At 47.9% G+C, this 25,118-nt stretch overlaps 1 protein-coding gene across 3 annotated transcripts in view; it reads right to left on the reverse strand.

The window, feature by feature from the left end:
• LOC140391734 (ankyrin repeat domain-containing protein 42-like) overlaps window positions 1-20,641 on the reverse strand; it is an 82,509-nt gene extending 61,868 nt beyond the window's left edge. Inside the window, exons 1-3 of one of the 3 annotated variants that reach the window (XM_072476538.1) lie at window positions 20,473-20,641; window positions 12,379-12,510; window positions 2,310-2,473 (exon numbers count right to left, since the gene is read on the reverse strand). In XM_072476538.1, coding sequence (XP_072332639.1) covers window positions 2,310-2,399 — 90 coding nt within the window. In that variant the 5' untranslated portion in view covers window positions 2,400-2,473; window positions 12,379-12,510; window positions 20,473-20,641. The remainder of the gene's footprint in view (window positions 1-2,309; window positions 2,474-12,378; window positions 12,511-20,472) is intronic. The other 2 variants (XM_072476537.1, XM_072476539.1) reach the window with 2 other exon arrangements.
• Between the last annotated feature and the right edge of the window lie 4,477 nt (window positions 20,642-25,118).

Here is a 25,118-nt window from a genome sequence, read left to right on the forward strand (position 1 = left end):
GAAGAATTCGTCGTCGGGGTCGCCAATGTGCAACACGTCTAGTTGCGGTTCGGATTTGGTACTGGGGTAGCCTCCCAAGGTGAAAGGTTCGTCGGAGTCGTTGTCTTCTAGGACCATATCATCACTGTTTGCGTCGGAGCTGGCATTGGGCTCGCAAGGTCCAGAGAAAATGTAAAGGTCGGTTTCAAAGTATTCAAGGTCGGAATCATCGGTTTGGGTGTAGGTAACTGCTTGTTGCAGGGTTCATCGGAGGTGAATTTCATTTCCTGGTTCAATTTGAGGCATTGTGCTGTCATTCCAGGTGAAGGAAGGTTGTTTTACGGCTTTAAAAGATGTTTTCTTTGATTTGGGACGTTTTCCCTTTAAATGGGTGTGGGCTGGGGCCTCTGACGTCATGACGCATGTGACATCATACGTAGGAAACGTCGTTGTTCCTGTACCGATGGCCGTTTTCGTGATTGCGCATGCGCGGCGTCTCGTGCACGCACAAATGGACCTTCCCGTTCTGAGCGCTTCTCGAGCAACTGCGCAAGTGCAGTCCCTTTAGAAAGATGGCCGCAGATCAAAATTGTTCTCTGCTCTGGGATCTCGGCCTCGTGGTGAGTACTGGCGCTTCTCTTACCTTTTCTTGCTGGTTGGAGTGTGTTTTCCTCACAGTATTTGCCGAATTTGTCCAGGACTGCCTGGAGGTCGCACCTGTTTTGCCCTTTGGAGAACTTGAATTTTTAAAAGATTTCTTCTGCTCTGGCACCGGCGATGGTGAGCCGAAGATCTGTCTTTTCAGCATCGGCCATGTCTTGTAGGTCGGCTGCTACCAGGAAGATTTCAAACATTTGCCGGAATACCCACCAGTTTTCGCGGAGATCGCCGTGGCACTGGAGCTGCTGCGGAACCCAGATCTCGAACATCTTGCCTGAGTATCGTTGCTAGTTGTCACTGTACGCTGAGGTATGGCTATATGGATTGAAACAGTTCACTGCTGGTACCATGATTTGTTATGTTCTAGGTGTAACATAAGCGGCTTCCTTGTGGTGCACTTGACAAAGGACGGTTCAGACGTGGAGATAACTTCAACACGTTTATTAAACTATTTACACTTCTATTACTCGGGTTCGACACTACTGCTAATCCTACTATAGCTACCCAGACTGACTAACCAGTTGCTGCAATCCACGTGGTGGGAGAGATATTGAATCAACCCTGTGTCCCTACTCACTATCAACCCTGTGTCTCTACTCACTGACTGTCTCCACTGGAAAGAGGCAGATCATGTGTGTGGTGTTCTTTATATATGGGTTGGTGTAATGCCCTCCTGTGATTGTGTCACCTGTGTGTGTATCGTGAATGTCTACTGGTCGTGTCCTATCTATCTGATCTATTGGTTGAGTGTGTGTGTGTGATGTCTTTGGTGCTCCCTCTAGTGTCTAGCTAGCCTACATGCATTTACATTAATGCACATCACCACACCACTGTGTTGCCCTAAATTAGTATAATTTAACAATTAACAGTGGGCAAAATGGAGATTGAAAATTTTGGAAAACCTTCAAAATCCTGAACATATTTCAAAGATAGCACTTTTTTCCCCCAAAGTAAACAGACCAGAAGTCTAATTCCTGCCCCTCTCTCCCTCACCTTCTTCCGTGTCTCTGTGTATATGTGTTAGTAAATGCAAAGTTAGCAATTACCTTCACATTTTAGTCAGAAACCTGGAAACAACAGAAGACACTCAGGAGATTGGGAATGAGTAAGGCATAGCAAGATGATTGGTTCAAGTTTAACTGCATGCTTATGCAGTAAAAATAAACATTTCCTATAATGGTCTCTATTTAAACTCCCACTCTCCAATTATTTCTACCTCCCTCATGTCTTTCTTATGTCTCCATTCTTTCAAATTCTCACAGATTTTCTTTTATAGTCTCTGCATTGCACTTTGTTTCTCTTTGGCTCCAATAATTGCATGGAAAACCTGGATATATAGCATCAGGGATCAGAGGAAATGGGTGTTGGCAGGGGCCCGAAGAGAGGGAGATCAATTGGCTGAATGGGAAAAGAAGGGAAGAGATTGGCTGGCAAGAGACCGCTGGAATGGTGATCATGGGCTGTTGGCCAATCAGGGCTTGTCCTAGCTCATTAGCAGTGCTGGACATGTGCCTTCTGGATCCAGCAGCTCCTGTTTTCCTCTGTCTGTCAGGTTACCGAAACTCTGGAAAACCCAGCTGTTACACTAATCCACTGACAAAATCTGTGCAATGGCTCCTCATTTAAATCATCAATGTTTATTCACTTTGCAGATGGAAATAGCCCTTCACCTCTAAACTATCGGAATGCACTGCCCATTGCAATGGAGTGAATTTATGAATGGGATCAACTTCATTAATGTTGGCTCCATTTTTCACCATCAGCTCAAGTTCCTCCACATCACTGGCTTTAACTGCATCATGAACAGTTGTAAAAGATTTCTTCTTCCTTGCAGCTGTCAAACAAAACAATTTCAAAAAAGTGAATGCACTGGCAATAATATCACAATAGCATTTTAATCCCATTGGACTTCCCAGCAATCATATTTTCCCCAATTAATGCTAGTCAGAGGTTCTCGAGCTGGAGCCTCTGAAGACTTTCCAGGGCGGTCTGCAAAATAATCTGAAAGTTCCTACTGAGCAGAGGTAGCCTTATGAATGGGTGACAAGGGTGACAGCCCAAGGTGCTGTGGTTGGAGTGCACTGTGCTCAAGAGTAAGGGAATGAGCAGTGTCTAGAGCAGGCTTGGATTTGGATTTTGTTTATTGTCATGTGTACCAAGGTACACTGAAAAGTATTTTTCTGCGAGCAGCTCAACACATCATTAAGTACATGAAAAGCAATGGAAATAAAAGAAAATACAGAATAGGGCAACACTAGGTACACAATGTAACTACAGAACACCAGCATCGGGTGAAGCATACAAGGGTGTAGTGTCAATCAGGTCAGTCCATAAGAGGGTCGTTTAGGAGTCTGGTAACAGCGGGGAAGAAGCTGTTTTTGAATCTGTTCGTGCGTGTTCTCAGACTTTTGTATCTCCTGTCCGATGGAAGAAGTTGGAAGAGTGAGTAAGCCGGGTGTGAGGGGTCTTTGATAATGCTGTCGCTTTCCCCAGGCAGCGGGAGGTGTAGATGGAGTCAATGGATGGGAGGCAGGTTCACGTAATGGACTGGGCTGTGTTTATGACTCTGAAGTTTCTTGCGGTCTTGGGCCGAGCTGTTGCCATACCAGGCTGTGATGCAGCCAGATAGGATGCTTTCTATGATGCATCTGCAAAAGTTGGTAAGAGTTAGTGTGGACATGCTGAATTTCCTTACTTTCCTGAGGAAGTACAGGCACTGTATTGCTTTCTTGGTGGGAGCGTCGACATGAGTGGACCAGGACAGATTTTGAGATGTGCACCCCTAGGAATTTGAAGCTGTTAACCATCTCCACTCCGGCCGCGTTGATGCTGACAGGGGTGTGTGCAGTACTTTGCTTCCTGAAGTCAATTACCAGCTCTTTAGTTTTGCTGGCATTGAGGGAGAGATTGTTGTCGCTGCACCACTCGACTAGGTTCTCAATCTCCCTCCTGTATTCTGACTCGCCGTTATTCGAGATCCAGCCCACTGTGGTCATATGGTCAGCAAACATGTAGATGGAGTTTGAACCGAATTTTGCCACGCAGTCGTGTGTGTACAGGGAGTAGAGTAGGGGGCTAAGAATGCAGCCTTGCGGGGCCCCGGTATTGAAGACTATTGTGGAAGAGGTGTTGTCATTTATTCTTACTGATTGTGGTCTGTAGGTTAGAAAGTCGAGGATCCAGTTGCAGAGTGAGCAGCCAAGTACTAGGATTTGGAGCTTTGATATGAGCTTGGCTGGGATCAGTGTGTCGAAGGCAGAGCTGTAGTCAATAAATAAGAGTCTGATGTAGGAGCCCTTGTTGTCGAGATGCTCCAGGGATGAGTGTAGGGCCAGGGAGATGGCTTCTGCTGTGGACCGGTTGCGGCGCTATGCGAATTGCAGTGGATCAAGGCGTTCTGGGAGTATGGAGGTGATGCGCTTCATGATCAACCTCTCGAAGCACTTCATTATGACTGAAGTCAGGGCCACCGGATGGTAGTCATTGAGGCACGTTGCCTGGTTTTTCTTTCGGTATGGTGGTGGTCTTCTTGAAGCAGGAGGGAACCTCGGAGCGGAGTAGGGACAGGTTAAAGATGTCCGCGAACTCATCTGCCAGCTGGGTTCGCGCAGGCTCTGAGCACGACCAGGGACCCCATCCGCACCCGTCGCCTTCTGAGGGCTCACTTTCAGCAAAGCCGATCTGACTTCGGAAGCTTTGATAGTAGGTATGGGTTGCTGGGGCACTCAACAGCGGATCGTTGGTTTCCTGCTCGAACCGAGCATAGGATACATTGGTGCCAGAAGTGAGATGGCAGTGGAGTGTGGCAGCCACATATTCAGCAGAGAGTGGAGAGGAGCATTGAAAAAAGCAGGAAACCTGATATAACGGCAAACTTAAAATAAAATAAATAACTGTTTCCTTTATTACGATCCCAGACTAGACTCCAACAGTGGCTAGGATATTGGAGCAAAACCCCAATATTTTAATTTATTTTAAGACTGTGCAGAAAGAATGATTCACACCAGGAATGATACCATGAAAAAAATAGGGCTTTGGTATTTCTAAACCAAAACTTTATTATGAACGCAATAGTAAACTTTTAACTTAACACCCGAAAAGAACAGCTTACAATTACCCTTAACACAATACAATTTCTCATTAAACAGTAAGAAAATATACACACAGCTCTTAATTCTGCTTAAAATTAGTAGGGCATAGAGCAATGCTTATTTTATAAAACCGATTTGGCTATGATTGGAACTCCTTCAGACTCTGGCTGAATGTCTTCAATTAGCTGCTTCAACTAGGTTGTTTCAGCCTTTTTGTCTTCAGACAAGATTGCTCTGATTTAAAATATTACTCTTTTTTTTAAAACTATCCTATTGGAAAGAATTGTGGACTCAGAGTCATGCAGTTCAGAACTCAGCCCCTCGCTCTCTCAAAGCTTCTCTCAACTCACTGTCTCTCTGCTTTTCTGAGCTCCATTCAGAAATGACCTCATCTCCTCAAGCTGAAAACACATTGGACGGGATTCTCCACCCCGTTGCACCAGCTTTCTGGTGCGGCGTGCATCCGCTGGCAGCGGGATTCTCCATCCCACCAGCCGGTCAATGGGGTTTCCCATTGTGGGCAGCCCCACGCCATCGAAAAATACCCAGGCATGGGTATGCAGCCAGCGCAATGGAGAATCCCACCAGTGGAGAATCCAGTCCATTATCTCTGCAGGCTTCATGACTCATTAACTCCCCAGGAACTTCCCCAGGCAATCCACTAAGCATTTGCCCAGACTGATGAACACATTCCTTGTCAATTTCACCGCGCTGTTTCTGGAAATGAAAATCGCTTATTGTCACAAGTAGGCTTCAAATGAAGTTACTGTGAAAAGCCCCTAGTCGCCACATTCCGGCGCCTGTTCGGGGGGGCTGTTACGGGAATCGAACCGTGCTGCTGGCCTGCCTTCAAAGCCAGCAATTTAGCCCTGTGCTAAACAGCCCCTTCTTAGAAGCAAAACAAAATTCTTTTTAAACAAACACATTCTAACCCCAGGCTTTTAACCCTTAAATTGCCCGTTGCATTTATAATCCAATTTTCCTAACATCTTCCAATCGTCACAACTTGAAGGAATTATCAAAACACGCTTTACATGCACTTCCGGTGACGGGGATGTGCTGAGGTCGCACATCAGGTGGGTCTCCTCCCACGAACCTGAAAAATAGGCTCCTTTTGCCTGAAAAGAACCCACTAACATCAAAAAACATCCCTACACCACTACCACAACATGACGAGGAGAGAAAAAGGCCAAACAGCAGCCACTCCAGAGGACAGTGGAAACCAGGAGCGGAAAAAGCCTGGACAAGCAGACACACGAGGCTGCAAAACTCTGACTTCTCCAGAGCAAGAGGGACAGGCCCACCGCACGAGAAGCTCCCCACATCAGGGGATGGGTGGAGGATGTTCCTCTCAAGAGAACTGAGAGAGCATCGGGAAGAGACAAAGTCAGACATTCAAGCTGTGGTGAAGGTTGCGGTTGCCGAAACTTTGGTGACCATGCAGGTGACGCTGGATAAGGCAGAAAGGTGTTTGGAAGCCCAGGGGAAACTATCATGGAGCTGGAAAAAGCTGCAACAGACCAGGGCGACTGGCTCATCGCCCCGGAGAAGGAGGTGGCAAAGCTGGTTGCAATGCAGGGGAATTTGAAAGGGAATAAAATCCAGGGCCAGGAGAACCGAGCTGTCAAAACCATGAATCATGGGCCTATTGGAGGGGATCGAAGGTAGGAACCCCACAGACTATGTGGCCCAAATGCTGGGCAACCTGGTGGGAAGGGACAGCTTCCCAAACCCACCAGAAATAGACAGTGCGCACCAGCCGCTTCGCCCAAAGCTCAGCGCCGGGGAACAGCCAAGGGTGATAATCGGCAAGATACACCGGTACCAGGACCAGTGAAAAAGCCAAAAACTGTAACTGGGAAGGCCACCGGATTCGGATTTATCAGGACATTGGAGCCAACATGGCCAAGCGCGGAGCCGAATTTAATAGAGCGAAGGCCGTACAAATATGGCGCAAGGTTTGAGATGCTGTACCCAGCCAAGCTCTAGGTCACTTTCCAAGGCAGGGAGCACTTCTTCACGGCCCCTTCGGGGGGCGCAGGGAGACATGGAACCCAACCATGCCCAAAAAAAGGAGCATGAGAGGTAGTATCACAGTATCACATAACAGGAGCAGGGCACAAGTACAGGTAATCATAGAATTTGCAGTGCAGAAGGAGGCCATTCGGCCCATCGAGTCTGCACCAGCTCTTGGAAAGAGCACCCTACCCAAGGTCAACACTGCCACCCTATCCCCATAACCCAGTAACCCCACCCAACACCAAGGGCAATTTTGGACATTAAGGGCAATTTATCATGGCCAATCCACCTAATCTGCACATCTTTGGACTGTGGGAGGAAACCGGAGCACCCGGAGGAAACCCACGCACACACGGGGAGGATGTGCAGACTCCGCACAGACAGTGACCCAAGCCGGAATCGAACCTGGGACCCTGGAGCTGTGAAGCAATTGTGCTATCCACAAGGCTACCGTGCTGCCCCCACAAGGCTACCGTGCTGCCCCCACAAGGCTACCGTGCTGCCGAAACCGTGAGGGTAGAAGGCAAGACAAATGGCCAAAGGTGGTTTGGGGGGGGGGGGGGCTGCCAGAACCAAAAAACCAATGGGGAACGAAAAATGTGTAAATATTTTTCTTTAACCTGTGTCTGCTACTGTTTGTTCACACTCACCCTTGTTTTGTATAACCACAGAAAACTCAATAAATACATTTTTTTAAAACACGCTTTACATGCAGCCTTTTTGCATTATGATTATATAATGTATAATTTTATTGGGATTTCATATTTACTCAGTGCTATTTAACAAGCAGATCTTTTTTGAAGAAGGTGGAGCGAATGGAACTGGTTAAAAGGCCACCTTAAATATTGGTTTTGGTCATAGAATTTCCAACTGAATATCGAGAAGACCAAAATCGTGCTTAGTCCCTGCCGCAAACTCCACCTTCTAGCCACTGATTTCATCCCTTTCGCTGGGAACTATCTGAAGCTAAACTGGACTGCTCGCAGCCTTGATATCTTATCGAAACCTGTGATGAGCTTCTGACTACATCTTCACGTCATCAGCACGACCGCCATTTCTCGGTCTCCGTAAAAATTGGCCAACTCTGCCTATGTTTCAGCTCATCTGACACTGAAACCCCAATCTGTGCCTTTGCTACCTCTAAGCATGACTATTGCAGCTTTCTCCCAGGCAGCCTCCCATCTACCCTAACTCGAAAACTACTGTCCCATTCCTAACTCACGGAAGACTCAGCTGGCAGTCATTTACAGGCTCTCTGGCAATTGTGATGTAGCTGACGATTCATTAATACAGAGATCCAGGAAACATTGCACAGAAACAACATGGTTACAATAGGAGATTTAAATTTTCTCATAAACTGGGGAAAGCAGAATGGTTCAAATAGTAACAGTAATGACTTTCCAGAACGCATTTGAGACGGTTTCCTGAGACAATGTATTTTTAAACCAACAAAACATAAAGTCAACAGAGTGAGGCGTAATGAACCTGAGTTAATTAACAATTTGACAGTCAGGGAATTGGGAGTGTAATATGACTGAGTTTGATACAGTGTAAGAAATGGATTTGCAGGATCACAAACCAGGGCCTTAAAAATAACTAAAATGGTTAAGAAGTAAACTGACCACAGTAACCGGTTGCTGCTATCCAAACAAACAATAGGAAATATCCAAAGAAGATTTAGTTCCAATAACTAGTACATACTATTGAAGGCAAAAACTTCACTTGTACAGTTCAGCAACCATGGTAGGTGACAGTGTCATTCTGAATGCAAAGGTTTACACAATGCAGGGAAAAGTGGAAATCCAACCGTCAGAGTTAATAAATGAAACAAAGGAATACAAAGGAAGTAATAAGAGGTGATCAAAGGAATATGAAAAATACATGCAAAAGGTGTCAAAGCTAATAGCAAAAGGTTTATGAATTTACTAAGAGAATCTGAGTGATAAGGGTGAAGTAGAGCTTATTAAAGATGGATGGTGGTAAGACTATACTAGATGATAAAGTAGCAGCAGACTTGTTAAATGAATATATTGGATGGGGTTTTCTGGTTGTTCACACTGGCAGAATCTTTCAGTCCTGCTGACGGCGTACCCCCGCCACAGGTTTCGTGGCAGTGAGGGGCGTGTTCAACGGGAAACCCCATTGATAACGGCGGGACCAGAAGATCCGACCACCGGCCACTGGTGAGCCGCCCTCCGCCGCTGCAGAATACGTCGTGGAAAACCTCGCCCATTACAAAGTAGCAGCTTCCCTAGTCACGACAGCACTCCCAGCCCCGCCAACCAAACACTCAAAAAGCACACTGGTGGTAGCCATGCTCCGGACATGGCACCAATTGAGAGGGCGGCATGTGGCACAGTGGTTAGCATTGCTGCCAAGGTGATGAGGTCCCAGGTTCGATCCCGGCTCTGGGTCACTGTCTGTGTGGAGTTTGCACATTCTTCATGTATCTGCGTGAGTTTCACCCCCATAACCCAAAAGATGTGCAGGGTAGGTGGATTGGCCACGCTAAGTTGCCCCTCAATTGGTAAAAATAATTTTTTAAAATTTTTAAAAAATATATAAATAGTACCAATTGAGACAACACTTCGGCCTAACCGAAATTTCCACCATAGCCCTCATCTGCAACAACCACAGGTTTACACCAGCAACAATGGACGCCACCTTTAAAAAGGTGGAGACAGGACGGGGGGACGTTGACAGTTAGCGACAAATGACAGATTAATGACTCTGGAAGAATTTACGGAGAGGTTTCACCTGACCAAAGGAAATGAGTTAAGACATATACAACTTAAAAACTTCCTCCGTAGATAAACTATGACGTACCCACGGATGCCAAGACACTCACTGGTAGAGGATCTGTTGGACGTGGGCGACATAGGGAATGAGAACTGCAGGGACTTGTATGGGCGACTGCTGAAGGAGGCACGTTCCCCCTTGGACGAGATGAAAGAAAAATGGGAGGAAGAACTAGGGATAGAAGTGGGGTGGGAGACTCTGGATCGAAGCACTGAACAGGGCAAACTCCACCTCCACATGCTGAGGGCTAAGCCTAATGCAGCTAATGGTGGTACACAGTCTACACCTAACCAGAACTCATGTCTGTGTGGGTTCCCTCCGGTTGCTCTGGTTTTCTTCCACAGCCCAAAGAAGTGCAGGTTAGGTGGCTTGGCCATGCTAAATTGCCCCTTAGAGTCCGAAAGGTTAGGTAGAGTTACTGGGTTATGAGGATAGGATGGAGGCATGGCCTTAAGTAGGGTGCCCTTTCCAAGGGCCAGTGCAGACTCAAGGGGCCAAATGGCCCCCTTCTGCACTGTAAATTCTATGATTCTATGATCCCGAATGAATAGGTTCATCCTGTAAATGGAGGACAAAGATGAACAATGCCAGGAGGCCCAGTCAACCACACCCACATGATTAGGGCCTGCCTCTTTGATGCAATGTCCAGGGTTGTGGGGGTGAGAATGGAGCCATGCCCAAAGGTAGCCATCTTCGGGGTCTCAGATCAGTCACAACTCTTCACGGGGAGTGGTGCCAAAGCCCTAGCCTTATGGCTTAGAAAGAGAGGGGAAAAATGGTGTTTTGAACTGTTACAGAGAAGGCTGTGGAAATAGACTAGGGAGGTTATGAAAGCTGCCACTGAGGCAGACTTTGAAAAAATATTCGAACAAATGTCCTTAACAGAAGATAAGTGCTTCGTAAATGCAAGTATTGTCTTTTTCTGTCTGTGACAGTGGAACAAGAGTTGCATTTTCATGCACAATGTGGTTTAATGGGAACTCCTGTGTTAAGGTTCAGAAACTGCAAGTAATCTGTTAGTGTTAGCTGAAGTAAAAGTTAATAAAGTTTGTTTATAAAATAACCAAGCCCTACTTCTTATATTATTACTCCCGGGACAAATTCATCTTTCTGCACAGACTTAAAGCTTAAAAAACATAAGTGTCTGGTTCAGCATCTTTCTGTTATTTTCATTTTTCCAATTAAGGGGCAACTTAGTGTGCCCAATCCACATACCCTGCCCATCTTTGGGTTGTGGGGTGAGACCCATGCAGACATAGGGAGAATGTACAAACTCCACACGGATAGTGACCTGGGGCCGAGATCGAAGGCAGCAGCTGTCTGGTTCAGTATCTTAGCCATTGTTGGGGGGTGACCAAGCGTCTGTAACACTATATACATTTAATTTTATGAAAGGTTTTATATCAACTGCTATTTTTTTCCATAAACAATCTTTGCATTAACTTGTGCCCTGATGAAAGGTCATCAATCCAAAACATTGACTCTGTTTGTTTCTCTACCCACAGCTGCTGCTAGGCGGCACAGTGGCACAGTAGTTAGCACTGTTGCTTAACGGCGTCAGGAACCCAAGTTCAATTTTGGTCTTCAGTGACGATCTGTGTGGAGTCTGCACGTTCGCCCTGCTCTGCGTGGGTTTCCTCCGGGTGCCGGTTTCCTCCCACAGTCCAGAGAAGTGCAGGTTAGTTGGATTGGCCATGATAAATTGCCCCTTGGTGTCCAAAAGTTTAAGTGGGGTTATTGGATTATGGGGATACGGTGGGGGTATATGCATAGGTAGGGTGCTCTTTCAGACAGTCAGTGCAGATTCAATGGGCCGAGTGGCCTCTTTCTGCACTGTAGGGATTCTATGGATAGTCCTGCTGATCATTGCCAGCATTTTCAGTTTTATTTTAGATATCCAGCATTCACTCTTCTCACTGCTTCCTTTTTCATCGCGTTGGAAACGTACAGTTCAAAGACGTTCCACTGTATTGTTTTATGAATTTGACTTTTGCACTGTTATTTTCAAAGTCTGTAGTATGATAATCGAATTCTTCTACTTTCACTGCACTGCAGTTTTGAAAGATTTAGCAATTTGTTTGAAAACCTGTTCCTGTATCTCCTTTCCACTGTACTACACATTCTGCAACCTTTCTCTATGGTTCTTGAATTCTAACCACTGTTATGGACAAGGCTGGTAAACAACGTGTTAGAATCATAGAATCATAGGATTTACAGTGCATTCGACCCATTGGGACTGCACCGTCCCTTGGAAAGAGCACTCCACTTAAGCCCACACCTCCACCCTATCCCAGTCACCCCACCTAACCTTTTTGGACCCGAAGGGCAATTTAGCAAGGCCAATCCACCTAACCTGCACATCTTTGGACTGTGGGAGGAAACTGGAGCACCCGGAGGACACGGGGAGAACGTGCAGACTCCACACAGACAGTGACCCAAGCCAGGAATAGAACCTGGGACCCTGGAGCTGTGAAACAATTGTGCTAACCACTGTGCTACCGCGCTGCCCATAGTTCTTCAAATCCCAGGTGGGAAATTTGAATCAACTGCCCTGAACTGCACTTTTGCAATTTGGTAGAGTATGAAAGGTTTGAAACCCAGAGAATCATGTCCCAGATATTGTGATGATTTTAATAAAAGTACATGTTTATTCAGAATAAAATGACAATAAAGTAATCTAGAAGTACACTTAACTAAGATTTACTCAGGATTGCTATTTTAAACAGTTCCAAATGATTTTAACCTAACTGCCTTCAGAGCTAACTCTCCACAAACTGTTCCACAACACCATATACATTTTTAAGATCTATAACAATCCAGTAACTGTTACCACACAATGTAGTACCGCCTCTTTGTGGTTGCTGCTGAGGTAAACCACAAGCTTGTTTTTCAAAACAGGCTTTCTGCACAGACACGCTGCTTGTTGGAAGTTAAGCAGGTTAATCCAGTTGTTGGCTGAGGTCTGAAAAAAACAGATCTAAATTGATACACCATCAATAATAGACGACGAGTGATAAACGTAACTGAAGCTTTAATACACTAAACAGCAAGCCTCCTGCCTCTGGACCCAAACTGGGTCTAGAGGCGGAGACTTGCCACTTTTATATAGAAGCCTGAGGGGAGGAGCCACAGGCGGAGCCAGTCTGGACAAGCCCAGGCATGTACAATACAGCACAGTGAATACAAGACAATAACGTGGTTTACCACATTCATCCCGTTTTAAAAAAAGTCCGGCGGGGTTGAAGTGGTCTTAAGGGTCCAGTCTGTCGGGGGCCTTGACCTTCCGCTGTGACCGCCTCAGTCCCAGCTGTGGTGTGTGCGCCGGCGTCGAGACCTGCGCGTCCGGGAGCATGTTGACTTCTTCTTCTTCACCCAGATGTTGAGTCGGCGAAGGGGGGGGGGGGGGTCGGTATATGGGCGGAGGTGGTGGTGCCTGTCCTCGGTGGGCCTGCGGGAGTCAGTTCATGAGGGAGGTGGGCGGAGGTGGCGGAAGAAGGTGTAGGGTGGGGTGTGGTGGTGATGGTCGCCGGGGAGCCTGCAGGAGCCAAATCCCAAAGGGAGACCATGTCCTGCCGCCCGTCTTGGTATGTCATGTAGGCATATTGGGGGTTTGCATGGAGCAGCAGGACCTTCTCGACGAGGGGGTTGGTTTTATGGCTCCTCGCCTACTTGCGGAGAAGGACGGGACCCGGGACTGTCAGCCAGGACGGAAGCGAGACCCCGGAGGTGGACTTCCTGGAGAAGGCAAACATACGTTCATGTGGAGTCTTGCTAGTGGCTGTACAGAGGAGTGACCAGGTGGAGTGGTGCGCATCGGGGAGGACCTCCTGCCAGCAGAAGACTGGGAGACTTTTCGACCGTAGGGCCAGGAGGACGGCCTTCCAGACCGTTGCGTTCTCCCTCTCCACCTGTCCGTTTCCCCGGGGGTTATAGCTGGTCGTCCTGCTGGAGGCGATGCCCTTGCTGAGCAGGAACTGGCGCAACTCATCGTTCATAAAAGAGGAGCCCTGATCACTGTGGATGTAGGAGGGGAACCCGAACAGGGTGAAAAGGCTGTGCAGGGCTTTGATAACGGAGGCAGACGTCATGTCAAAGCAGGGGATGGCGAAGGGGAATCTGGAGTACTCGTCAACGATGTCGAGGAAGTACACGTTACGGTCAGTGGAGGGGAGGGGCCCTCTGAAGTCCATGCTGAGGCGCTCAAAAGGGCGGGAGGCCTTTACCAGATGTGCTCTGTCTGGCTAATAGAAGTGCGGTTTGCACTCCGCGCAGACCTGGCAGTCCCTGGTCACGGACCTGACCTCCTCGATGGAGTAGGGCAGGTTGCGAGCTTTGATAAAGTGGAAAAGGCGGGTGACCCCCTGGTGACAGAGGTCGTTGTGGAGGGTACGGAGTCAATCTATTTGTGCGTTGGCACGTGTACCGCGGGATAGGGCATCTGGGGGCTCATTGAGCTTCCCGGGTAGATACAAGATATCATAGATGTAGGTGGAGAGCTCGATCCTCCACCTCAGAATCGTGTAATTCTTAATCTTGCCCCGCTGTGTATTATTGAACATGAAGGCAATCGACCGTTGGTCAGTGAGGAGAGTGAATCGCCTGCTGGCCAGGTAATGCCTCCAATGTCTCACAGCTTGTACTATGGCTTGGGCCTCCTTTTCGACGGAGGAGTGTCGAATTTCAGAGGCATGGAGGGTACGGGAGAAGAAAGCCACTGGCCTGCCCACCTGGTTGAGGGCAGCGGCCAGAGCAAAGTCCGACGCATCGCACTCCACTTGGAAAGGGATGGGCTCATCCACAGCATGCATTGCGGCTTTGGCAATGTCTGCTTTGATGCGATTGAAAGCCAGTTGGGCCTCAGTCGTCAGGGGAAACGTGATGGACTTGATCAGTGGGCGGGCCTTGTCTGCGTAGTTGGGGACCCATTGGGCATAGTAAGAGAAGAACCCCAGGCATCTCTTCAGGGCCTTAGGGCAGTGGGGAGGGGGAGTTCCAGGAGGGGACACATGCGGTCGGGGTCGGGCCCGGGCCCTAGGACTCCGTGTTCCACGACGTAGCCGAGTATGGCCATGCGGGTTGTGCGAAAGGCGCATTTCTCTCTATTATAAATTAGGTCCAGGAGTTTTGCGATGTGGAGAAACGCCGGAGGTTCTCGTCATGGTCTTGCTGGTCACGGCCGCAGATGGTGATGTTGTCTAGGTACAGGAACGTGGCCCGCAGCTCGTACTTGTCAACCATTCGGTCCATTTCCCTTTGGAAGACCGAGACCCCGTTGGTGACGCCGAAGGGAACCCTGAGGAAGTGATAGAGGCAGCTGCCTGCCTCGAAGGCAGAGTATTGGCGGTCCTCTGGGCGGATAGGGAGCTGGTGGTACACGGACTTAAAGTCGACTGTAGAGAAGACTTGATACTGCGCAATCTGATTGACCATGTCAGATATGCGGGGGAGGGGGTACGCATCGAGCTGCGTGTACCGGTTGATGGTCTGGCTATAATCGATGACCATCCGGTGCTTCTCCCCAGTCTTGGTGACCACCACTTGGGCTCTCCAGGGGCTGTTACTCGCCCCTCTCGGAGGAGTGCTGGACCTCTGACCTGACGAAGGCCCTGTCCTGGGCACTGTAGCGTCTGCTTCGGATAGTGACGGGCTTACAGTCCGGGGCGAGGTTTGCGAAGAGGGAGGGTGGGGCGACCTTAAGGATCGCGAGGCTACAGACAGTGAGGGGGGGCAGGGGTCCGTTGAACTTTAGTGTAAGGCTCTGGAGATGGCACTGGAAGTCAAGCCCCAGTAATAGGGCAGCGCAGAGATGTGGGAGGACATAGAGCCTAAAGTTAGTGTACTCTATGCCTTGCACAGTGAGGGTCGTGACACACTACCCCCGGATTTCCACTGCGAGGGATCCGGAAGCCAGGGAGATTTTCTGGGTCACGGGTAGAGTGGGGAGGGAGCAGCGCCTTACCGTATCTGGGTGTATGAAGCTGTCTGTGCTCCTGGAGTCGAAAAGGCAGGCCGTCTCGTGCCCATTGATCCGGACGGTCATCGTGGACTTCGCAAGATGGTGCGGCCGGGACTGGTCGAGTGCGACGGAGGCGAGTGTTGGAAGGCGGTCGGTAGGCCAGTCAGAGGTGGCGGCGGCCAGCGTACGGTCGGGTGAGCAGGGCTCCCGGGAGGCCGTGGAGTGGTCCCAAGATGGCGTCCAAGATGGTGGCCCCCGTGGGTCGCACGTGGCAGGTGGGGTGTAAGATGGCGTCCAATATGGCGGCCCCCGTGGGTCGCACGTGTCGGCCGAAATTAAAGATGGCGCACATGGGGGGTGGCGCGGCAGCTGGGGGCGGCCCCGACAAGCAGCAGGCAGCGCTGCTGGGCCTAGAAGGTTTAGTGGGAGGTCGGGCCTGGCAGACCTTTGCTAAGTGTCCCTTCTTCCCACAGCCGTTACAGGTCACATTCCGTGCCGGGCAGCGTTGTCGGGGGTGATTACTCTGGCCGCAGAAGTAGCACTTCGGGTCTGGCGTTGGCAGGCCACTGCGCGGCGCAGGCTTGCGTTGCACCCGGGTCGGTTGATGGCTGCGCCCACGAGGCCCACGAGGGTGTCGCGCGGTCGGAGATGTAGGCCCCCATGCTCTGGGAGGCCACCTCCAGTGAGTTGGAGAGTTGTACTGTCTCTGGGAGGCCGAGTGTCCCCCCTTCTAATAATCATTGGCGGATATAGCTTGAATGCATGCCCGCGACATAGGCGTCCCTGATCAGCAGCTCCGTGTGCTGGGTAGCCGATATCGCCCGGCAGTCACAGTTCCGGCAGAGGATGCGCAAGGCACACAGGAATTCCGCGAGTGATTCCCCAGGGCGTTGGCATCTCATGGCGAGGAGGTGCCTAGCATGTACCTGGTTAACGGATTTCACGTAATGTCCCTTTAGCCGCACTATTGTCTTCGCGTACGATGGGGCGTCCCTGATGAGGTTAAAGACTCTTGGGCTCACCCGTGCATGGAGGACCGGCTTCTTCTGGAGGTCTGAAGTCTTCGTTGAAAGATGTGAGGTACGCCTCGAAGCAGCTTAACCAGTGTTCAAAGGTCTCTGTAGCGTCTGCTGCTTGTGGGTTCAGTTGCAAGCGATGCGGCTTGAGTGAGGAGTTCATCTTGAGTGAAGAGTCCATCTTTAGAAGTTTAGTGTATTAAATTGATACACCATCCATAAAGGATGACGAGTAATAAACGTAACTGAGGCTTTAATACACTAAACAGCAAACCTCCTGCCTCTGGACCTGAACTGGGTCCAGAGGCGGAGACTTGCCACTTTTATACAGAAGCCTGAGGGGAGGAGCCAAAGGCGGAGCCAGCCTGGACAAGCCCAGGCATGTACAATACAGCACAGTGAATATGAAACAATAACGTGATTTACCACATAAGTATCTTCCTAAATACCTTTCCACCCCTTTGATCTTTCCCTCATCTGACCTAACTGTGTTCCGTAGGCTTAATTACCTTCTTCTTTTGATTTTAGCTTTTAGAGTTTAAAAGCAATGTAAACTCACTTTAGGCACCTCTTTTTCACACCTTGTATCGCTTCCTTTGAACCCCTTAACCCTGAAGGCAGCTCACCACCACCTTCACAAAGGCAGTCCAGGATGGGCAACAAATACTGGCCTAGCCAGCAATGACGATGGGGGGAGGGGGGTAACATCGCCTGATTTCGCCAATGCCTCACCTTGGGCACGATCTAAAGGCCGCGTTGATCCTCACTCAGGATGATTTACCTGGTTCGCCGTGAGATCTAATAGGATCTCACGAGATGTTGCAATCTGGATCCCACCCACAACAGGTGGGACCTACATTTGCATATTGGAAGTGTGCAGTTAGGCACTGTTGCCCTACAGCGCCGAGGATCCGGGTTCGATCCTGGCCCCGGGTTACTGTCCCTGTGAAGTTTGCGCATTCTCCACGTGTCTCAACCCCACAACCCAAAGATGTGCAGGGTAAGTAGATCGCCACGTTAAATTGCACCTTAATTGCCCATAAACCGGGACTAGGCAGAATGGCACTTGGTGGGAGGTCTCCCAGACAATCGGAGGCATAGTGGCGCAATGGTTATCACTGTTGCCTCACTGCGCCAAGCACCCTGGCACTGCTGATGCCACCTGGGCACATTGGCACTACCAGTCTGGCATCCAGGCAGTGCCACCAGGGTGCCAGCCTGACACTGCTAGGGTGCCAGCCTCGCACTGCCAGCCTGGCACCCTAGCTGCTTCTTGCCTGGCAGTGCCAAAGTGGCATTTTGCCTGCATCGAGGATCGGGCCCGAGGGGTGCCCTGCCCTTATGAGGTGGGGTACGGTGTTTGTGCGGTGGGCTTGATGACCCCCTTATACGTGCGTTGGATTCGGAGGCTGCAGTGGGAGCCTTGTGATGGCGTCCCAATCTCTGCCTGCATAGTGAGCGAATGGAACTAAGTGCAGCCCCAACGGAGCATTCCTCGCTAAGGCCCTAAAATGAAGCCGAGTCCTGTTTAATAACAGGATCGTTTTCAGCGCTGCCTGCACCAGGAAACACTCGGCTAAACACACTCAACACAGGACTCGGTTTCATTTCCATTAAATCGGGCCCCTTACCTGCTGATGAATCCCTCATTTATGCGATCGCTACCTCAAGGCTTGACCAATCCAACTAATTCCTGGCTGACCTCCCACTTTCTACACTCTGTAAATTTAAAGTAATCCAAAAATTTGCTGCCCATGTCCTAAAATGTGCCCAGTCCCAATCCCCATCATCCATGTTCTCAATGATTTGCATTGGCACCCAATCAAATTTCTTGATTTTAAAATTCACCTCCTTCTTTCCAAATCGCTCCATGGCCTTGCCCCTACCATTGTAGCCTCCTCCATTAAATCTTCAACATCTCTGTACTCAACTGATCACTGCCTTTTGAACATCCATGATTTTAGGTGCTCCATCATTCATGGCCATAGCCTTCTGCTACCTGAATTTTCCTTCCTAAAATCCTCTGGGCTCTCTGCCTCTCTTTTTCCCTTTAAGACTCTCCATAAAACCTTTGACCATGCTTTTGTCCTAATATTGACGAATTATAATTAATATCAATGTTTACTTTTGTAAACTTTTGTGAGATGCCTTAGGATGTTTTATGTTAAAGGTGCTATAGAAATAAATGGGCAGCACGGTGGCACAGTGATTAACACTGCTGCCTCACAGCTCCAGGGACCTGGACTCAATTCTGGCCTCAGGTGACTGTCTGCGTTTGGGTTTCCTCTCAGTGTCTGCCTGGATTTCCTTCGGGTGCTCTGGTTTCATCCCACAGTCCAAAGATGTGCAGGTGAGGTGGATTGGCCATGCTAAATTGCCCCTTACTGTCCAAAGGGTTGGATGGGGTTACTGGGACGGGGTGGAGGCATGGGCTTAAATGGGGTGCTCTTTCCAAGGGCCTGTGCAGACTCGATGGGCCGAATGACCTAATTCTGCTCTGTAAATTCTATGATTCTATATATTGTTGGTATTTCTTCATTACTGTTCATTTGCTTACATTATTTTTGGTGAGTCCCTGTCTCTGAGTTTCAATCTAAGCTTTCTTGTAAATCCAATAGGCTAAATTCCCAACTGTAAATACTGATGCAAGGTCCATTATTTAACATGGTCACCATTCCTTGTCATCATATAACAATAATAATCTTTATTATTGTTACAAGTAGGCTTACAATAGCATTGCAATGAAGTTACTCTAAAAATCCCCTAGTCGCCACACTCCAGCATCTGCTCAGGTACACTGAGGGAGAATTCAGTGTCCAATTCACCTAACAGCACGTCTTTCGGGACTTGTGGGAGGAAACCGGAGCACCCGGAGGAAACCCACGCAGACACAGGGAGAACGTGCAGACTCCGCACAGACAGTGACCCAAGCCGGGAATCGAACCTGGGACCCTGGCTTTATGAGTCAACAGTGCTAACCACTGTGCTACCATGCCGATCAGGTAAAGGACGACAGATTTCCTTCCCGAAAGCACAATAGTGAACAAGATTTATTTTTACAACAATTGATGATGGTTTGCAGGGTCACCATTCTTGATTTAATTAAATTCTAGTTATAACATTTGCCACTGTGAGATTTAAACATGTCCCCAGAGCACCTATGAAATACTAGCCCAGTGACAATACCAGTGCACCCCAGGCCACTGTCCATGTGGAGTTTTCACATTCTCCCATGTCTGCTTGGATCTCACCCCACAACCCAAAAAGATGTGCAGGGTAGGCGGATTGGCCATGCTAAATTGCCCCTTAATTGGAAAAAAAGAATTGGGTACTCTTAAAATAATTTTTAAAAACAATACCACTACACCACAGTCTCACTTTTCTCCCCACCCCCTTCTTATTACATAATCTCTCAGAGAAGTAATTTCCTCTTTAATCACGAATGTTTCTCCTCCCCTTTTGCCAATCCTTCCTGTTTACTTTATGGTGTGTTTAGCTCCCAGTGCAGACCATCCTGCAGCCTTGCGAACTGGTGGCTACCATGTCATAACTTCCAGGTGGAATTTGGGCCTGCAATTCATTCAATGTTATTATACTCCATGTATTTGTATTTATTTGAGCCACAACCTTTCCAGATAGCAGCAGCATCAGTGCAAAGCAAAACCATTGTATAGTGTAACTGAGAAACATTGATTCGATCAATCATTTCTAACTAAAAATACCTGAACAATATCTTATGTACAAAACAAATCTGCATATAAGCTCTCATTTGTAGAACATTTTTTCTGTTTTTCTCCAACTAAAGATAATGTTTCAGATCTAAAACTACATTCAAGACAAGTTCCAGTCCTTGTGAATGAATATTTCCTCAACGCTTCAGCTCCATTGCCGATCACACTCGGTCCCTTTAAGTCTAAAGTTCCCCGTTTTGTCTCAAAACTCATCGCATTACCTAAGGCAGCTGCAGAGACGGCGGGCATAGCTCCAGCTTGCATCAAATGATAGGACAGCCGGTTTAAAGTCCGCTCTCAGCTCCTCAACACCAGAGTGTGGTAGCAACGGCGGTGGATTTGATTAGGAACGGGAATAAACTTCCGGTGTTACTTGAACTGAATCTGGTCAATTGCTTTCATTTCCGGAGATAGGACTCCCGAAAAACAATTAGAGAGACAAATGGATCGGAACTCACTCTGACAGAGAGGGGGAAATGAAGGTTTACGGTAACAAAGGGAGAGAGAGAGAACAGAAGCCCAGGGTAACACAGGGAGAGAGAATGAAGTTCAAAGGGTGCCATGAATCCTGGAAGTTGGAGACTCAGCAAAGGTTTACAGAAGAATTTGCATTTGAGTTTGAGAATTTTAAATTGGATTGGATTGTTTATTGTCACGCGTGCCGAGGTACAGTGAAAAGTATTTTTCTGCAAACAGCTCAAACAGATCATTAAGTACATGAAAAGAAAACAAAAAGAAAATACATAATAGGGCAACACAAGGTACATGTCATGGTATGCAAACATGCAGCTAATGAACACATGGAATAGGACACGACCAATGAGCAGTCAGGACACTCAGGGGTGGTATCTCACTATAAAAGGGATGAGGCACTCACACCCCGCCTCTTTCCACAGACCAACATCTACAGAGTGAGACAGGGTGTATCTATCCTCAGCATCACACCACAGCACGTGGCTTGGAGCAAGGCTGGTTCAATTAGACTGAGTTACTACATTTAGATTAGCAGAGAGTCGAACTCATTGAGAACTGTGCTAATAGTTCATTAAAACACATTGAACTCACTTCAAAGTCTGGAGCATCTTTTACTCAAAACTGCATCAAGTGGCAGCTTGTGTTATTCCAAATTACATAACACAACAGTACACAATGTAAATACATAGACACCGGCATTGGTTGAAGCATACAGGAGTGTAGTGTGAATCAGGTCAGTCCATAAGAGGGTCGTTTAGGAGTCTGGTAACAGCGGGAAAGAAGCTGTTTTTGAGTCTGTTCATGCGTATTCTCAGACTTTTGTAACTCCTGCCCGATGGAAGAAGTTGGAAGAATAAGTCAGCCACTTTGGAGGGGGCTTTGATTATGCTGCCCGCTTTCCCCAGGCAGCAGAAGGTGTAGATGGAGTCAGTGGATGAGAGGCACATTCGTGTGATGGACAGGTGCTGTATTCACTACTCTCTGAAGTTTCTTGCGGTCTTGGGCTGAGCAGTTGCCATACCAGGCTGTGATGCAGCCAGATAGGATGCTTTCAATGATGCATCTGCAAAAGTTGGTAAGAGTTAGTGTGGACATGCTGAATTTCCTTACTTTCCTGAGGAAGTATAGGCGCTGTTGTGCTTTCTTGGTGGGAGCGTCGACGTGGGTGGACCAGGACAGATTTTTGGTGATGTGCACCCCTAGGAATTTGAAGCTATTAACCATCTCCACCTCGGCCCTGTTGATGGTGACAAGGGTGTGTACAGTTCCTTGCTTCCTGAAGTCAATGACCAACTCTTTAGTCTTGCAGTCATTGAGGGATAGATTTTTGTTGTTGCACCACTCCACTAGGTTCTCTATCTCCTGCCTGTATTCGGACTCATCGTTATTTGAGATCCGGCCCACTATGGTCGTGTCGGCAGCAAACTTGTAGATGGAGTTGGAACCAAATTTTGCCACACAGTCGTGTGTGTACAGGGAGTATAGTAGAGGGCTCAGTATGCAGGCATTGCATGCAAGGCTATAAACAATGAATTCATGGATGTGGGCAGTAGAGCTTTGAGTAAACTGAAGTTTGGAGCGTGTAGAGTGGAAGATGGCCGCATATCTTTGAATGATATTCTGAAGGGTCAACATCCAAATGAGGGGAAGGGGAGTCGTTTGGGACTCCAGAGGGAATTATACAGAAGTGGTCGGAGAATGCGTTGCTGGAGTGGGCTCAACTACGATTTAATAAGAGTGGAATCAATTGAGGGGCAATCTGACTGAATTGGACAGTGGGGGAGAAGTGTTTGGAAGAGAATGGAGTACAAGATAATGTTAAAGGCTGCAGAATGATGAAGAGGCACCACATCTGTCATGGAAGATATAATTTGTTTCTTTAACTCGGTCTGTTTCAGTGCTGCAGCATAGTCAGAAATGTGATTGGAAAGATTCAAATATAGTTGCAGCAAAGATAGGCAGAGATTTGGGAACATGTTTAATTAAGAAAAACAGAACATTTGAAAACTTTCAGAAGTCAGGCAGTATTTGATTTGGGTTTTTTTAATTTGATTTATTATTGTCACATGTACTAGTATACAGTGAAAAGTATTGTTTCTTGCATGCTGTACAAACAATGCATACCGTATATAGGGAAGGGAAGAGAGACTGCAGAATATAATGTTAGAGTTGTAGCAAGGTGTAGAGAAAAGATCAACTTAATACGAGGTAGGTCCATTCAAAAGTCTGATGGTAGCAGGGAAGAAGCTGTTCTTGAGTCGGTTGGTACGTGACCTCAAACTTTGGTATCTTTTTCCAGACGGAAGAAGGTGGAAGAGAGTATGTCCGGGGTGCGTGGGGTCCTTAATTATGCTGGATGCCTTTCCGAGGCAGCAGGAATTATAGATAGAGCCAATGGATGGGAGGCTGGTTTGTGTGATGGACTGGGCTACATTCACAACCTGCGGCCTTGGGCAGAGCAGGCTCCATACCAAGCTGTGATACAACCAGAAATAATGCTTTCTATGGTACATCTGTGGAAGTTGGTGAGAGTCGTAGCTGACATGCCAAATTTCCTTAGTCTTCTGAGAAAATAGTTGTTGGTGGGCTTTCTGAACTATAGTGTCGGCATGGGGGACCAGGACAGGTTGTTAGTGATCTGTACACCTAGAAACCTGAAGCTCTCGACCCTTTCTACTTCATTACCATTGATGTAGACATGGGCATGTTCTCCACTACGCTTCCTGAAGTCGATGACAATCTCCTTCGTTTTGTTGACATTGAGGGAGAGATTATTGTCGTCGCATCGGTTCACCAGATTCTCTATCTCATTCCTGTACTCTGTCTCGTCATTGTTTGAAATCCAACCCACTATGGTGGTGTCATCAGCAAATTTGAAAATTGAGTTGGAGGGGAATTTGGCTACACAGTCATAGGTGTATAAGGAGTATGGTGGGGGCTGAGGACACAGCCTTGTGGGGCATCGGTGTTGAGGATGATCGTGGAGGAGGTGTTGTTGCCTATCCTTACTGATTGTGGCCTGTGGTTTAGAAAGTTCAGGATCCAGTCGCAGAGGGAGGAGCCGAGGCCAAGGCCTCAGAGTTTGGAGATGAGTTTCGTAGGAATGATGGTGTTGAAGGCTGAGCTGTAGTCGATAAGTAGGAGTCTGACATAGGTGTCTTTGTTATCTAGGTGTTCCAGGGTAGAATGCAGGGCCATGGAGATGGCGTCTGCTGTGGACCGGTTGCAGCGGTAGGCGAACTGTAATGGATCAAGGCAATACGGGAGGCTGGATTTGATTCGTGCCATGACTAACCTTTTGAAGCACTTCATAATGATGGATGTCAGAGCCACTGGACGATAGTCATTAAGGCACGCTGCTTGACTTTTTTTTGGTACAGGGATGATGGTCATAGAAAGATGATGTAGAAAGAAAGAAAAAACAGTTAACATTTTAGGTCAGTGACCTTTTAGCACAATATGTTTGAGGACTTTGGTGGGGAAAGGGAGGTCAGTGATGGGGGTTTAATGGGGGGGGCGGCGGCAGTTTGCAACAATAGAAACATAGAGAGCAGGAGGAGGCTATTCGGACCATTGAGCCTGCTCCACCAGTCAGTATGATCACGACTGCTCCTCTATCTCAACACCATACACCTGCTTTCTCCCGGTACCCTTTCACACCTTTAGAGTCTTGAAACATATCTCTTTGTTTCTTAAATGCATTTAATGACTTAGGGCTCCACAGCCTTACATGGTAGAGAATTCCACAGGCTCACCACCCTCTTGAGTGAAGAGGTTTCTCCTCATCTCAGTCCTAAATGGCCTGCTCTGTATCCTGAAACCTACCCCGCTCCCACCACCCCCAGCCATTGGAAACATCATCCCTGCATCCAATCTGTCCAGCCGTCAAAATTGTGTGCGCTTTGATGAGATCCACCCTCTCGATCTCCTAAACCCTAGGAATGCAGGCTGAGTTTACCCAAATCTCTCCTTATATGACAGCCCTGCCATTCCAGGAATCAGTCTTGTGAACCTTCACTGCACTCCCCCCATGGCAAGTGTACCTCAGAAAGGAAGGGGTCAATAACTGTGAACATGCAAGCTAGCATGTTCTGCCACCTTTACCTGGTCTGGTATGTGGTTGACTTTTAATGTATTCCATGGTGGCTTACCAGCCCACTCTAATGTAAAACAACTTCAATGACCCAGAGGTGGGATTAGACAGAGTTGATCCTCGCTAGTTCTCCTCACGAATCTCTGGGGTCTGATGTCCAATTGAGAGACCAGAAAAGACATGCCCTTGTACTATATTTGAGCTAACATCCAAGACTCCTCCTCCAGTACCATCCTTGAGTGTGTCCTGACCCATCGGTCAAGTAGACCCCATATAAAGGTCAGGTGAGTGTTATCCTAA

The sequence above is a fragment of the Scyliorhinus torazame genome, chromosome 15, assembly GCF_047496885.1.
Source record: "Scyliorhinus torazame isolate Kashiwa2021f chromosome 15, sScyTor2.1, whole genome shotgun sequence".
Classification (NCBI taxonomy): domain Eukaryota; kingdom Metazoa; phylum Chordata; class Chondrichthyes; order Carcharhiniformes; family Scyliorhinidae; genus Scyliorhinus; species Scyliorhinus torazame.